Source organism: Petaurus breviceps, unplaced genomic scaffold (genome assembly GCF_028583685.1).
Source record: "Petaurus breviceps papuanus isolate PSGF00001 unplaced genomic scaffold, PetGlider_PUasm1.0 446, whole genome shotgun sequence".
NCBI classification, from domain to species: domain Eukaryota; kingdom Metazoa; phylum Chordata; class Mammalia; order Diprotodontia; family Petauridae; genus Petaurus; species Petaurus breviceps.
The window spans coordinates 1,687,846-1,704,980 of NW_027186338.1; the positions used below are offsets into that span (position 1 = coordinate 1,687,846).

The 17,135-nt window shown below is 43.1% G+C and overlaps 1 protein-coding gene across 1 annotated transcript in view; it reads left to right on the forward strand.

Annotated features, from left to right (window-relative positions):
• EIF2AK3 (eukaryotic translation initiation factor 2 alpha kinase 3) overlaps positions 1 to 17,135 on the forward strand; it is an 80,025-nt gene that overhangs the window by 36,317 nt on the left and 26,573 nt on the right. The window contains exons 3-8 of the mRNA XM_069101039.1: positions 7,306 to 7,500; positions 8,909 to 9,039; positions 13,658 to 13,892; positions 14,054 to 14,216; positions 15,848 to 15,988; positions 16,413 to 16,535. Coding sequence (XP_068957140.1) covers positions 7,321 to 7,500; positions 8,909 to 9,039; positions 13,658 to 13,892; positions 14,054 to 14,216; positions 15,848 to 15,988; positions 16,413 to 16,535 — 973 coding nt within the window. The 5' untranslated portion in view covers positions 7,306 to 7,320. The remainder of the gene's footprint in view (positions 1 to 7,305; positions 7,501 to 8,908; positions 9,040 to 13,657; positions 13,893 to 14,053; positions 14,217 to 15,847; positions 15,989 to 16,412; positions 16,536 to 17,135) is intronic.

A 17,135-nucleotide genomic window follows, 5' to 3' on the forward strand; every position in this document is an offset into this window, starting at 1 on the left:
AAACCACAGAGTTCACTTGGGGGCTTCTAGTGGCAGACCTTGAATGCCAGGCCAAGGAGTTTGAATTTGATGGTGTAAGTGTTAGGCAGCTGCAGAAGGGTTAATGGCTTGGTAGCAGCTAGGTGGCCCTGGAGTCAGGAGGACCTGAATTCAAATCCAGCCTCAGATACTTAACACTTGCTAGCTGTGTGACCTTGGACAAGTCACTTAGCCCCAACTGCCTTGCCTTCCCCCCCTCCAAAAAAAAGACGAAAAAAAGCTAATGGCTGAGACTGTTGGTATTGTGTAGAATGAGCTGGGAAGGGGAGAGATTTGCAGCTGAGAGACCACTTAGGAAGCCTTGACTATATTCATGGTGAGATTTCATCAGCTAGTTGTTCCTTTAGCCTATTTAGGCCCCTCTTTTTTGATCACGAAGAGCATGTTGGGCTCTTTGAGCCCTGACATCCAGTGCTCTTCTGGTAGCAGGCAATGAAGGCTGAGCTGTGCTGATGCCTGGGAATGAATGTGAGAGACATATAGAAGAATTAATCTGGTAAAATGGCCAGTCTGTGGAGAGCACTATGCTGGATGCTTTGGAGATACACAGATGAATGGGAATATTCCTGTCCTCAAGGAGATCAAGGGTAACACAGAGGTTTGGCCCTGGCTTGATTAGGAATATGTTAGTGCCCTTAACAGACCACTGAAGTACACACAGAAGCCCTCAGCACAGTCCAAACAGACATGATAAAGCTTGTGCACCTTATTCCTAGGACAGGGCTTCATCCAGAGTTGACTTCCTCCATCCGGTGAGTTACAACAGGCAGGGCTCTGCTTTCCCATCCCTCTTTTGGTCAAAGGGAGCACCATCCTACCAGGCACTCAGGTTCACAGCCTAGGGGCCATCCTGGATTCTTCCTGTCCCTCTCCTCTTAGATTTGGGCAGTTGTCAGTCAGTGAACACTTATTAAGGACTGACTGTGAGCCAGGCTCTGTGCTAAGCATCGGAGCAGTGGTTGCCATATTCCACCTCTTCCTCCTCTCTTGTGGCTGGCCCCTGCTCTCCACTCTCACCACAGTGCACCCTACTCCAGGCCCTCCTGACCTCTCGTCTAGACTGCTGCAATAGCTTCCTAAGGGTGTCCTTCCATATCACTGCCAAATCTGTCGTCCTGAAGGGCAGCTATGGCCACGTCCCTTCCCTGTTTGATAAGTTTTAATGGCTTCTGAGATAAGATAAACATACTCCTGGAATTTGAAGTCCTTCACGATCCGCTTACAGCTTTTCTTTCCCGTCTGACTGCATGCACATCATTCACCTTTATGCCCTCTGTGCTCTGGCTAGCTGTCCTATATGCTAATGGCCATCTGCAATATTACATGTCCCACTCTCATCCCTCCCCCCAACCCCCAATTTGGAATGCTCCCTCTCTTCACCTCTGGCTTGTGAAGCCCCTGCCTTCTCCAGTCAAGGTGCAGCACCTTTCCTGATGGCCATAGCTCTTAGCTCTGCCTTCCCTAAACCTCCTTTTACCTGTTTTGTGTGTATTATTTTGTGTTTACTTCTCTGTGAATTTGTTAATTCCTCTCTTTAGGAGGTAAATTCCTTGAGGGCAAGGACTGTCTCACTTTTGTGTTTGTGCTATGGAGCCTAGCATGGGAGGGTGGGGGGGCACACAGGCTCCCTCCCTTCCCTCTCCCAGAGAGCCTTCCTGTGTGATAAATAAAATTTTTTTAGAGGAAAAAAGTCAGCACAACTGATACTTTGAGAAAGTCCGTGTTGTGCCACATGTCACACCTGTGGACCTCCAGGAAGCAAGGATGGGGGTGTCCCCTCACCTCTCTTCATTCGAATGCTGCTTGATCTTCATATTTTTGTTACGTTTGCTTTTGATCTTTTGATGTATAGTTGTCCTTTCCTGTATCTTGTCTCTGTATCTTGTGTTCTTGGCTCTGCTGACTTCACTCTGCATCCGTTCATGCAGATCTCTTTCCATGCTTCTCTGGGCTCATCACACCCATCATCTGAGATAACATGGTGACATTTCAGTACATTCATGAACCATGGCACACAGACTCTTAATAAATGCTTGTTTGATGGATTGATCCTACGGTGAATTAGGGTTTTGTTAGAGGCAGGGGCAGTAAGAGATGGCAGCTGGTAGCCCAATAGGGAGGGAAAAAGTGAGAAACTATGGAAGACAGAAGCAAGAATTCAAAAAGTGTAAATCTGGCCCATTATTTCTTGTGACAGTGATAGTGGCAAAGCAGAGTATAACCTGTTGATATGGTATTGCTGAAGGAGCGCTAACTTTGGAGTCAGGGCACCTGGGTTCAAATCCTGCCTCTGATGCTACCTGAGTGGCCTTAGACCTGTTTCCTCATTTTTAAAATAACGGAGTTGAACTAGATGGTGTCTGGTCCTTTCTAGCTCAAGTGTTAGGATGCTTTGTTTTTAATGATGACTCGGAGTTATGAAGAAAAGGTGTGATCTATTTTAGAAAGATTTTCACTGGAGAAAACAAAAACAATTTTAAAGGGAAGGAGCATGAAAGAGGAAGGCTTTCTACTGTAAAAATTGATACTTAGTAGTACTTTACGGCTTCAGAGTGAGGCATGGTAGTAAAAATGCTGGGCTTGGAGTCTCAGCAGCCACACCAACCGCCTGCTCGCGAGCTGGCAAACCTAGAAAATGGACGTCCCAAGATTTGCTCCACCTGCCTCAGTGTTACTGTGAGGGGAGTTCCTTTTAACTGGGAAAGTAATATATGAAGTGAGTTGTAATGCACATGTTTGAGCTTGACTTGAAGCAGTCCATGTGAGGCTGGGAATGTGTTATCCCTGTTTTATAGAGGAGTAAGCTGAGGCTCGGGTTGACATTTAGCTAGACTCATGTAGTTAACAAATGGCTGAGGCAAGAGCCAGCCTGAGGGCTCATTGCTATAAATCTTTTTACTACACCATGAGGATCTTAGATGAGAAAATCCAGTCATGTAGGTAGCTCAGTGGTGTTGTAGGACTCAAGATGGACTTTTCTGTCTTAATCCAGAGGAGATGTGATAAGTCTGGCTTTGCAGCAAAGCCAGGCAGGAACCTTGACCCACCTTCCTTTTCCACTTGACCTGAGTCTTCTCCTTTGTTGCCAAACTTCTGGGAAGGCCCTGTGGTTTCATGGAACAAATGCTGGTCTTGGAGTTGGCAGAGATCTGACTTCTGCTCCTGAATCTGGTGCTTACTATGAGACCCTGAGCAAGTCTTTTCATCTCCGAGCAGCTTTGCTTCTTTATCTGTGATGTGGGAATAGTCTTGCTCACAGCACCGGCCTCACAAGTTGTGGCTTCAGAGACTTTCTTCTTCCTCCTCCCTCCCCTTCCTCTCTCCTGTCTCTCCTCTTCTTTTTCTCTCTCTCAACCTCTAGAAATCTGCTTAACCAGTTTGTCATTTCAAAGGTTCCTGGTCACCTTATCACCAAATCCTGCCTCTCCCCTCTTTCCTTTCTTGCTTTCTTCACTGACTTCTCTTCCTTCTGCTGCCCCATCAATGTGGCAGTATTTTTGCCCTTGACCCTCTCTTCTTCTCTCTACACTTTTCTTTTCCTTAGTTGCCTTATCTACTTTCATGATCACCTTCCTGTAAGATAAATCCGAAATCTGTATGTCTAGCTTGGTTAGTCTAGGCTCCCTGTGTTCAGAAACATGCCAGTGTTCAAAAGAGAACACAGCTATCTCCTAAGCTTGTTTTCATTGTGCACTCACTACTTGGTTACGTATCCCCAGCTGGCTGTCTTGTCACCTAAAACTCACTGAATCCAAAACCAAAACCACAGAATCTCAGAGGCCCTCAGGTCCAACCTGCACCTGAACAGAAATTCCCCTTCACATCATGGCTGCAGAGGTCACCCAGCCTTCATCTGAAGGCTTCTAGTGCAAGGGAGTCTTCCTCTCCAGAGGCAGGGCTTCTTACTCATGAGTAAATGGAATTGTTAAGAAATTCTGAGTGGCATCAGACCTCTGCTTCTCTCTCTCTTTCACCCATCCTTCCTGGATCCCCCTTCTAGAACCAAACAGAACCAGCCATCTCCCTCTCCTACATGAGCCCTTCCAGTATCTGACAGCCATGACGCCATCAGTAAACTCTTCTCCATGGTACACAGTCCCAGTACACAGAGCTGATCTTTCTGGGGTAAGGTCCCAAGATCCCTCATCAATCACTTAGTCATGTGGCCTTCATCTGGCTGCTGTCCAGCTTGTCATTGGGCTTTCTCTGATTTATTCCAAAATTGAGCATCGTCATCATCATAATTTATCATTGTTCAGTTGTTTCAGTCACACCTGACTCTTCGTGACCCCATTTGGATTTTTTTTTTTTTGGCAGAGATCCTGGAGTGGTTTGCCATTTCCTTCTCCAGCTCATTTTACAGATAAGGAAACTGAGGCAAAGAAGGTTAAGTGACTTGCATAGGGTCACACAGCTGGGAAGTGGCTGACACTGGCTTCCTGACTCCAGACTGCTTTAGTCACTGTGTGGCTTAGCTGGCAACAATAATGATAACTAGCATTTATATGGTGCCTACTGTGACAGGCACCATGTGCTAAACTCTTTACAAATATTGTCTCTTGATCCTCAGAACAATCTTGAGAGGTAGGTGCTATTATTATCTTCATTTTACAGTTGAGGAAACTAGGCAGACAGCTTATGTAACTTGCCCAGGATCACCCCATAAGCAAGTGGCTGAGAGGGTATTTGAACTCTATTCCTGGTGCCCCTGGGTTCTCTCCAGAAGAGTCACAAAAGACAACTTTGAAAGAACACACAAGGCCACAGTGACTAACTTGAAAGACGGGACAACTTGGAGACAAATTAAGCACCAGAGTTTTCCCCAGAAAGATGTATGGTAAATAAACATGATAAAAATAAAGTGATAAATTATTTTTTAAAAACTCTTAAAGATGATTCAAAATACCACCCTACAAAAACCACTCCAATGAGATGTTGACCTCTCGTGTGCTGTACACAAGGCATCTCTTAATGTAGCCCAAGATTGCATTAGATTTTTATTGACTGCCCCCCGAAAGTGCGCCTTAGGAGACTTCCTCTTCTCAGATGTGTGTGGCTGCTTGTCCGGCCCGTCATAGTAGGAATCCCTTTGCTGTATGGGTCAGATTAGATCCCTGCCAAGGTCTCCTAACTATCAGCTTCTCCGATTCCATGACTCGTCTTGAGTCCAAGCTTCTCTTGAGCTGATGGTCCACTGAGAGGCCATGATCCTTTCTAGGCAAACAGCTGTCTGGACTTGCCACTCTCCTCTTATCCTGGTAAAGTTGGTTTTCTTTAACTTTATGCTTATCTCCATTTCATTTCATTTCATCTTAGTAGATTTGGTCAGCTCCTTCTGATCTGTCTGTCAGGGTCCTTTTGGATCCTGACTTTGTCACCTAACATGTTGGTCACCTTCTTTGTAACTTAAGAGTCTTTGAATCACTTGAGGCCTCAGGGGGAAGCTGGTGAGTGTCCAAGGGGACTGTGACCCCAGGTCTTCTTAGCTTCAGGCTCAGCGCTCCATCCACTCTGCCTCGATGCCTTTCAAGAAGCACTTAAATGTTTGTTGAATCTTTTGGGTTTTTTTTGCTTTTTGGAGGGGCAATTGGGGTTAAGTGACTTGCTCAAGGTCACATGGCTAGTTTGTGTGTGTGTGTTAAGTGTCTGAGATTGGATTTGAACTCAGGTCCTCTTGACTCCAAGGCTGGTGTTCTATTCACTGTGCCACCTAGCCACCCCAAATGTTTGTTGAATCTTGTCTACCTGTCCTAGCCGTTGGTCAGGAGTCTAGCAAATGCCTGTCTTCTCGTCTCTCCGATGAAAGGAGTATAGGATTTGCTCTCAGGGCCCCCATCTCCATGCTGACATCTTCTATCAGTGTAGCATAATTATGGACATTTATATAATACTTAAGGGTTACAAAGACCTTTCCCACAATTACCGCATTTGATCCTCACAGTAATGCCTGGAGGTACATGAAATTATCACTCTTATATAGAGTAGGAAATTGAGGACCTCCAGAGGTTTTGTGATTTGCCCAAGTTATCACAGCTCATAAATGCAGAGGGGAAACCTTGGCCTTGGAGCTGCAAGTCCAATGCCTGGGCCTTTGAACCAAGCTGCCTCTGCTTCTGAATAAGATGACTGCCAGTTGTCTGGCCTTGCTGCTGACTGACAGAAGCTGCTTCAGAAACCATCCTGTTTCCTACAGAAGGTTCTCTTTTGATCATGTGAAACCTAATAAGCATAATGCTTCAAAAATAAATACAGCTGTAGAGTTCCTTTGTACTTGGTTTCACCAAAAAGATCAAGTGTAAAGAAACTCTAGGTTCACAGTGCTCTTCATCTATTAATAATGTTTTATTTGTGGATGTGATGCTTTCTGTTTTTAAAATGAGGGAAACAGTACATTTTTCTGTTGAATTTATTGACTTTCCTTTGTATTTATGATGAATGAAGAAAGAAATCGGAATCTTTGGCTTTATCAGTGCCTCTAACTATATGATACCTAAGTGTGGGAGCATAAGGAGCCCTGTGCTGCCCATGTTTGGAATACTTTTTAGCGGCATCAGGTGAAGAAGAGAATACCTATCTTTTCTTCAAGTGTTAAAAAAAAAAAAGCAAGTAATGCCCCCTCCCCTCTTAACTATAAACTTGAAAGTAGTTTTCTCAGGAACAGTAATAATACATTCTGGAATAGACTAACATTTGTGACTAAATTTTGTTTCCTATTGGATCTTTTTTTTAGGAGAAATTGCATAAGCAATGCAATCTGATTTGTAATCCTTCCTTGTTTAATAACTGCTTACATATGCTAACTTTGTATTTTTGTTTGTTAAATGAAGAAAGAAAGATCACACAGATTATTAATTTTAATTAAAACATCTGAGTAGTTTTTTGTTTGCTTGTTTTTTGGGTTTTTTTGGAGGGAGGAGGAGGGTGGCACTTACCATATTGGTTTGAAGATACGATGTATGTCTTACCCCAAATCAGGTTTTTACAAAGTGTAAGTGACTCTTTAGTGTATGCATATACATTTTTTTCTCCTTTCAAACGGTCTCATTTTAAGGCCATGACCTATATTCAAGAGTAACCTTATCCTTGGATCAATCCCATAATTGCCTACCATAGTGGTGGTTTTAGAATGAAATGCATAGATAGCCTCTATTTAATTTTCCCAGTGTCCATGCCCATAGTTTAATGTTTTGTCAAAATGACCCAGCCCTCAGCTAATAACCTTGGTTTAAACTTCCTGACTTTTAAAAAGTAATGTTACTATTTTAGGTGTTTGGGAATAAGATGATCATTCCTTCCCTGGACGGAGACCTCTTTCAGTGGGACCGAGAACGGGAAAGCATGGAAGCAGTTCCTTTCACAGTGGAGTCTTTGCTTGAATCTTCATATAAATTTGGAGATGATGTTGTTTTGGTTGGAGGAAAATCTCTTACCACATATGGGCTCAGTGCCAACAGTGGAAAGGTGAGTGAATAGATGGGATCTCTGTTTTGGGGATAGGGAGAGAAAGATAGCACCAAAGGATACAGTATTGAAGAAATGATCAGGAAGTAATGCTTGAGGTCTGTTGTTCTATATTCTTTGTTTGAAGAATTTAGAGTGATTTTATGTATGCTTTTGTTACATGAGTTCTCATTTATTCTAACAAGCAAACAAAACTTAGCAAAAGTGATTGATTATCCCGCAGACCAAGAACAATGACCTAGGGCTGGAAGTATAAATTAGAACCTCTGTAGCAGTAAGAGTTGATTGGAAAGATTCTCCTCCTTAACTCTTTAACTCTATGGTCTGTAAATCCCAATATGATGTGGCTAGGCTTAGGATGCTTACACACCAAAGAATCTGTATCTAAGGTTGTTTTCATTTTTGCCTTTGTGAGAGGACAGAAGTATCTCCTTGCTGTGCCCTCCCCCTCTCCCAACCAGTGCACCTGGGTGGGATTGTTAAGGTGACATGATGTCACCTCATGAACATCTCCTGCCCTGGCAGTCAGAAGGTCACCTTCCCTCCTGATTTCCGCTCCTTGTCTGACCCCACTAAGGTCCCCTCACCTTCTGTGAGTCTGAATTTTCTCACTTGTGTAATGAGGGAGCCCTAGTCAGAACTCATGTAGGGTTGTGACCCACAGTTTGAGAAGCGCTCAACCAGACGATTTCTTTGCACCCTTCCAAATCTGAGAATCCTCAGCTCTGTGAATCTAGGTGCTACTACATAACCTGGTACCAGAGCAGGATTATTTTTTGGATGGTTTGCATTTAGTGCCTGCTGAGGTGCCTTCTCTGCAAAAATTTGGAGGCATTTTTAAGCTGTTACAAAAGGTATCTGACAACACCACCAAACACTGGTGTTATAACAACATTCTGGAGACTTATTTTTACTGAGGTGGAAATATCCCCTAACTTACCAAAGACCTGTTTCTGTGAAAGTTAAGAATACTTACTTTCTGTCCCTCACAGTGTTACAGTGAATGCCAGATGGAATAATCAGTGTGAAAGCATGTTGTAAAAGTGCTGTTGAGAAGGCAGCATAGTAGGAAATAGAAAGCTGGATTGCATTCTAGAAGACCTGAGTTCAAATTCCGCCTCGGACACTGACTTGGTGTGATTCTGGGAAAACCTCTTCACCTCTGAGTCTCAATTTCCTTACTTCTAAAATGAGAATGATAATAACCCCTATCCCCCAGGATCAGTGTGAGGATTAAGCTAAATAACGTCAGTAAAGTGCTTTGCAAACCTTCAAGTACTGAGTTGTTGTTACTTCTATCATTGCTTAGGTTTTTTTTTCTAATTCCAAGAATTGTAGTTTCTTTATTCTCTGGTTATTTGTGCCCTTTGGATATTGGTGCCTTATTTTCGTTCCTTGTACTTTTCAGGTGAAGTACATTTGTTCAGCCATGGGCTGTCGTCGATGGGATGATGAGGAGTTGGAGCAAGAAGACATTCTCCTTCTGCATCGAACGCAGAAAACAGTCAGGGCTGTTGGACCACGGAGTGGCCACGAGAAGTGCGTATTCCTAGGAAGTGTTTTGTTACTGTTCAGGATTTGGTGTAAGACCAGGAGTCATACATTTCTTTTTAGAGGTTTGACTTTCCAGGTGGTAATAGAGAGTGACCCAGGGACACACCAGTAATGGGGATCTGGCTTCTGGTGACGCCAGTCACCATGGTTCATGCCTGCCCGTCCTGGAATGTTCGCCTCTATGTCTTCCCAGGCATCATCTCCCTAATGGGTGAGGGGCCACCTTCGTGTCCTCTTGACCTTGTAAGGATATTGAGGAATGTGAGAATCTCTACGGGCTGGGGCTTGCCCTTGCCACACGACCCCCCTACCTTGTAGATCATACATTGCTTTGGTGCCATCTTTTATGCCACTTTTCCCCAATTCTTTGTAATACATTGTCACTTGCTTAACCCCACTGTGCACCTCTCCATCACACTTGGAGCGGGCCCCAGCTTCCGCTGCTTGAGTGGTTCTATAACTTGCCTTCGTTCAGCAACATTCTTCCAGCAGAGGGTTTACAAAGATGGCTCTATGTTTCTGGGAGGAGTCTGTGATCCTTAAAATAAACTTTGTACTTTCCCAAAGGCAATCCAGACTATTCTCTTTCTATTCGGCTCTGGGCTTACCTCATTGTCTTTTGCAGCCTATGTAAGACATGAGGGCTGATGGATGGACTGTGTAGACTGACTGTCCTTTTGCATATTGTAACCCGGACAATAGACACTTTTCTTCCACTTGTTTTTTTTTTTTGATGTGAATAATTAGACTGAACTCCAGAGTGATCATGGGTCTCATTCAAGAGGCTCTGCAGTGTCCAGGACTTGATAGCAATTAGCACCATATCCTGTGCAGAGAAGAACATCTGGAGGGTCTCGCTCTGACTTCATCATGGAACCCCTCTTCACTTGGACTCTACACTGGATGTCCTCCATCATGACACTGGCCACACCTTTGCATTGTTCTGTAGCCCACTTGGTCTTCCTCTTCTGAAGGTCACCAAAGTCACCTCTGTCATCGCATCTTTCAGAGAATATTGTATAATTTTGACATATGCGTGAGAGGCACGTTCTTGAGGGAGAGCATTTAGAAGGCCATGTTTTGCTCTGCCAACTGAAGTGCTTTTCTGTAGTTAACGGACAAGCACAGCGGGATCTTGCACTCTAGGTTTTTGATTGGTTGTATCTTGGTAAAGGCAGGGTCTGCTAAGCTGTGTAACTGGGAGGCCTGCTTTTTCTCTCCTTGTACCCCCATCAAAGATGCCTTCAGTGTACAAATAGAGTTATTCTCATATGAATTTTCTATAGATAGGAAAATGGCCTACTAAATTTTTTTATTTGGTTGTTTTTTTTAAATTTCCCTCAAGTAACAGTAACCTAAAAATTCTGGAGTCTTTACGTCATCCATTGTCATATACTAAGAGTATGGCAAGTCACAGAGCCCAGCTCTTATGTCTCCTTGTCTCAGTTCTTGAAGTCTGTGCCTGTGTAGTCTAGCTCTGGTGGGCTCTGTCTGCTATGTGAGACAGCCTTAGGTCCAGGTCCAGGTCACAGAGTGAAAGAGGTACTTCAGAGGACACATCATCCAACCTGCACCAGTCCATCATTCAACAAAAGGCCATTTTGCCATCTGGGACATTCATTCCCATTCCACTTGCATTTATTCAGTATCTACTTACTTTTGTAAATGTTCTCTTCCTTGAGGACAAAGAGTTATGTTTTTGCCTCTGTATCCTCTGACCTAGGACAGGGTAGATGCCTGATAAATGCTGGGCGATTGACTAGTTTGTAACTCTCATTATTAAGGAACTGGTTTTTGCTGGGGGTTTTCCCCTCCATATCAAGCCTCAATCTTTCTCTTCTTCCTAGTCCTACCTTCTGGTAAACAGAACAAGTCTGACCCTTCTTTTGTATGATAGCTCTTCACGTGTTGGAAGAGATCTGTCATGTACCCCTCAAGTTTTTTCCTCTCCAGGCTTCCCCCAGTTCCAAGTCTTTGTCTGGCATAGACTAGAGAGATACTTCATCATCCTGACTGCCAAATCACAGTGTTCTTCACATAGAGGCTGTCTGGCACTGGGTGCAAATGGAAGAAAGGTTCCCTCTAGATGATGAAGTCCTCCAGATTCTCCTTCTTGTAGAAGAAATTATTCTGACTGCATCCAGCCCCAGGACATTGCAGAGCCTCTTTCATGAAATCCATAATAGCTCAAGAGCTTGTGATAACTCAAGAAAAAGCCAAGTGGCCTATGATGGGCAATTGGATGGATAGCCTGTAAAGGTGAGAATGTGTCTGGTCAGCCTTGGACAGTCACTACAAATGAATAATGAACTGGACCCAGAATAAATAGAAGAGTGGATCAGATTCCATTCGGGAAATTGTGCCATGCTTTTATTACCTCAGACCTCTCTCTGAAACAAAGGTTCATCTTTTTAACATCCATGTTCTTCCAGTGATGCTCTGTGTTTGTAAAGAATAGGGTACCACAGTAGACAATGGATGATGGTTGTAGATCACTCAAAGACTTAAGGAGGGAGGCATAGTGGGAGTGAGTCAAGTATAGCATTTTACCAATGAAAAGCTGCGGGCCAAAGAAGATACCATCATAGAAATATGGGGGGAAGGGGGGTAAAGTGGTCAGGGCATGGCCATGAGACAGCCCACATATAACATTTGACTCGTGTGTGGGTTTCTGGGATGCTGGCGTGTCCCATGTCGAGGATTTGTGGGAGCACAGAGAATGAGGAGGCTGGGAGAAGCTGTGATCTGCACCCTCAGAGACAAGTGTGCCCCTTCGTGCCATCCCAGAGCTGCCCACGTGCTCCCAAATGAAAGGACTCATATAGGTCAGCCCTGCTCTAGACTGTGTTTATCAGAGTGTGCCATAGAGAGTGTGATCTTTTTCATGGCAGCCCCATGGAGCAAAGACAGCTTGGTTAACAGTACTTTCTGCTCAGTTTTTTCTAACTATTGGACTATTCTCATCTCTCTTCACCATGTAACTGCACCTTTGGGGCCTGAAGTATACTTTTATAACTCTTGTCTCAGTGTTATTTCTTATGTTGATGTAGTTTTTTGCAAATAGCAAGTTGCTCATATCACAACTATATTACAATACGTGGGGATAGGAAGTGGACCCATACTTTCATTGATCTAGCAGACTTCTGAATGAGTGACTTCTACCCATGCCAGTTGGCAGCTTCTCTACCACATACTGTCTTAGAGGGTTGCCTGGGACACTAAGGGGTTAAGGGATTTGCTCAGGGTCACACGGCCAGGGTGCATCGGAGTTAGGACTGGAACTCAGGTTTGCCTGGCTCCCAGTTCATTTCTGTCCTTTATGTCATGTTCTAGTGAGGCACACAAATGAGGTATGCTCAATTTGAACTGCTTGCCTAATTTTTAACTCTGCCCTGTGCTTGCATCAAGCACCTTTAAATTTAAACTTGCCTGCGGAATGACAGCATTGTTAGATCATTGTTTCCCTTGTTTAAAAATAAACCAGGCTTAGCTTTCGATCTTGCTTGTCTGCTCTGGTGCAGAATTTTACTTTCTTCACTGAAAATAGCTTCTCATCAAGATGACAATGAATGTTTCTTCTTTTTACTGTGGACCAGACTGCGAGTGGTAGTGATTTTGGATAACCGCTGACAACCTGACACCGCACTCTTCCTGATGAGATTTAGTCCATCCGGTGTGTAGTGAGTGCTGAGTCAGCATAGAACTTAATGTACACTTTGACGTGTAATCCAGCCAAGGCTTCACCAGCAGGAAGTTGTTATGTCTTAAGATCCATTCTCTAAATGTAGTCTTTCCTAGGAGCCGTGTAGTTGGATGATTCATTTCCCAGCCCAGCTATTTTATAGCTGAGTGACAGAGAATGCCTTGTCAATATTTAAATGATTTTTTTCTACTCCGGACATCACATAAACAGATGGCCTTCAGTGATTTTAAATAATGAAAAATTAAAACAGTATCTCAAAAGAGCCAGTGTTATTGCCTTCTTGGGATAGATAGGTTCAGAAATTCAGTGTCTGAGTCATAGATATGTAGGTTTTAAAGCTCGATAGGGACCTTAGAGGTCATGGGGTCCAGCTCATTTTACAGGAGAAGAATCTGGAGCCTGGAGAAGTTAGTGACTTACACAGGTTTACACAGGTGTTAAATGAAAGAGCCAGCATTCACATCGAGGTCCTTTGACTCCAAATCCAGGACTGGATTTTTAAACTAGAGAGATGGAAGCTTGCAGGTGGCTTGGTTCTGTCTCAGGTCACCTATACAATTATTCTACTGTGTTCTGCTTTTATAAAACCATTCTGAATCTGGCTTAGAATGTTTGGGTGGAAAGAGCTTCCATGTCTGAAACTTACCTGTATTTCAAATGTTCGGCTCCACATGTAAGGTGTTAAGTCACCACCACAATAGAACGACTTTTCAAAAGCTCTTATGCTCCCTCTAGCGACCTAAGTGAGCACAACAATATGTTCAAGTACTGAGACAAAATTGGTGCCATTCCTTTCATCAAAATGTAAAGCTTTGTCTTGTGTTTCTTTCAGCTAGTAGAATGGATTGCTTAGTTCTGTTACTAAATGTAATTTCTAAAATGTGCCTTTGTAAATTTAAGGTGGAATTTCAGTGTTGGCCACTTTGAACTGCGCTATGTTCCAGAGATGGAAACTAGAGCTGGATTTATTGAGAGTAATTTTAAATCCAGTGTTAAAAAAGGAGAGTCTAAAATCATTTCAGATGTGGAGGAGCAGGAAGCTGCCCTGCAGGACACTGTGATAAAGGTCTCCGTCACCGACTGGAAGGTTCTAGCCTTCAGCAAGAAAGGCGGACATCTGGAGTGGGAGTATCAGGTATTAAAGAGGGAGGGTTAAAAGTGTCGCCACCCTGTGGGTGGGGGTTGCTCTGGGCACCGAGGTTCTCCTGTGATTCAGACTGTGTAAAGTTGCATAAGTTAGGCACACAGATGGCCACTTGGATGGTAAAGTCCAGCTCTGACCTTCTCTTTATTCAGTTTTGCACTCCGATTGCTTCGGCCTGGTTGGTTAAAGATGGGAAAGTCATTCCAATTAGTCTGTTTGACGATACAAGTTATTCTTCTGAAAGTGAAATTCTAGAAGATGAAGAAGACATTGTGGAAGCTGCCCGAGGAGCCACTGAGAACAGTGTCTATTTAGGTAAGAGGGAAGCTGTCGTTTATGGTAGGAATCGTGGCCCTGAAGACCTGGGCTTTCCTTCTTCCTTTTGACTTCAGGTGTTTGTAGAGTAAGGCTGAGTGGAAGTCGTTGTTTTTGTGGTTCCTGGTTAACCTCCAAGTCTCAGGTCATTCAGTATAAACACTGCTTTCATTTAGTATCCTGACTTTTGTTCTGATATGGCTACTTGTCATATCTCCCTGTCCCCTTATGAGAGGGAGGGGGAATGATGAGAAGGGACTGTCTTATCTAAATTTTGTTTGCACCTAGCGTGGGGACCTATACCAAAGAAGCTTAGTAAATGTAGAATTCACATTTATGTTTTCTAAGTTTATTTAACCATGAATCTGAGGAAAATGCTAGTCTTCTTATGACCAATATAGGACTTGAACTTTTTTTTTGCTTTTTTTTAGAGGGCAATTGGGGTTAAGTAACTTGCCCAAGGTCACATGGCTAGGTTGTATGTGCGTGTGTGTGTGTGTGTGTGTGTGTGTGTGTGTCAAGTGTCTGAGCCCACATCTGAACTCAGGTCCTCCTGACTCCGGAGCCGGCACTCTACTCACTGCACCACCTAGCCTCCCCTTGAACTTTAATATGGTGCTTTTCACAATTGCAGTAATTATCATTTGAAAAACATTCATGAAGATTATTTTCTAAATTTTCTCTCCCATAATTACCATGGCAGTCTCAGAAAAAAAGGGGCAGTACTTGACGATAGACTGTCACATTCTGCTTTCCTGCTGCTAAACAAGATTGGAGGAAATCGTGTAACCACACCAGGGCCATTGGCTGGTGGGGCCTCCTGCTCTGTGTCATAGACTTCCTTTTTATTTGATTTAATCTCTATCCCAACACCCACAGTGGTGTTTCAGATGTTCTCTTCTTTGCTCGTCCCCTGCATGACCCATCATTCCACCTCCATCTCACATGACTCCTATCTTCTAAGAGTTTGTAATCTGAAATATGGATCAGTACTTTTGACCCTCCACCACTTGGAGGGAGCCTTACTTAGGAAGTATGTGTGACATTTTGTTCATATTAGAACAAGGTGGGGGGGGGAGGATGAAATTCTCTGAAATTATTTGTAATGTAGTATAATTTCTCTTCTAGTGAGATTAAGCTCAGTTTGACAAACATTTATGAAGCCCCTTCTTTGTGCAGGGTGCTAGCTGGCAGGTTACAGAGATAAAACCAAATGGTTCTCACCCTCCTGGGAATATAGCATGTACATAGGTAACTGATTACACACATAGACATATTTAAGAGGTAAACCACAGTAGATCTGACTTGAGAAATCCAGAAACAGCTTCTATAGTTTTCTTTTGGTTGAATGTTTGTAGATAAGACCTATGATATACATCTCAGTGCCCAAAGGAGGAAAACACAAATTTCCTTATGTTTTAGATTCAGGTCTGATCATCAGCCAAGGCCCACGAGAAGTAGTATTTTCTAGTATCATCAGAATAACTTATTAGCCAAGCTTGAGTTCTTTCTGTCCTACATTATTTCTCTTTGAAAAGAGGATTCTCGCGTGTTGTTCATGGGAGAAGAGCTAAAAAAGAACACTTTTTCACATTGAGGGTGGGATCATTGTCATCTGGTTTACCCTTTAGGGATGTACAGAGGCCAGTTGTACCTGCAGTCATCGGTCAGGATTTCAGAAAAGTTTCCTACGAACCCAAAGGCCTTGGAATCTGTCAATAATGAAAATGCCATTATTCCTTTGCCCACGATCAAATGGAAGCCTTTAATTCGTAAGTAATAAGACATTTACTCCGTTGTACAGTTTTAAGACTCTTATAAGTCCTGGTTGTCACCATCTTTTTTGTGGCTGGTTAGGCATTTTATAAATTTAAGGTCCTCTCTACATGATGTGGGAAGACCCAGCTTTACTGATGAGCCCAAGGGCTAAATGTTCACCTTCTTTACCAAGAGATTTTAATGTCAAAGGGCAGATTATGATTTTGTTGCATCGTACAGATAATTGCTTCTATACTGAATGTTATGGTTCATAAAATCTGCTTGAACATGCTGCTTAAAAGTCTCTTCACCATTAACAATTATGAAATATTCCAGACAAAAACTCTTATCTCCCCAGCAAAAATCTATACTTAACTCTAGGGGAGTTTTAATTCATGTCATCACGTGTGATTGAGACTTTGTCCCTTTTATTTGCAGATTCTCCTTCTAGGACGCCTGTCTTGGTGGGCTCTGATGAATTTGACAAATGTCTGAGTAATGACAAGTTTTCTCATGAAGAATATAGTAATGGTGCACTTTCCATTTTACAGTATCCATATGGTAAGTGTGAATGTCCTTGGAATGAAGACATTGAGTTCTCCATAATCGTTAAATAGCAGAAAAAAAAAGAGAATTGGTAGATAATTGTCCGATTATCATATGGTATTGATATAAAGGCAGATAAAGGAAAATGCAAAGAAGTTTTGGAAGTAGAGCACTGAGGGGGGTGTTTTTTCTTGAACATAAATTTGGCGTATTTAGCATGATTTGGGGGGTTGGGACCTATAATTTTATTGATATAGGGAACTTCTGGGTAGAAAACACCTGCTGAGGCAGATCAGCAAATATCAGCAACATCTAGTTTCTGAGGCCTCCTGAGGTACTGAGAAGTTACGTGTTCAACATGTGTCAGAGGCCAGCTCTGTCTCCTCCACCGTGCTCCTCAGAGTCACAGAGGTGGAAGGGACATCGGAGGTCAACTAGTCTGTCTCATTTCAGAACAAGAGTCTTCAGTGAACCTGAGAGGGAGGGAGCTGGATTGTTTTAATTTATTTAGAGCTGCTAAGAAGGTTCCATACTGAATGCATAGACCTTTAGCTTCAATGAAATACTCAGCTGTAGAGGAGCTGCTTGAAGGCAGACTTTAAAACAAAAAGATGA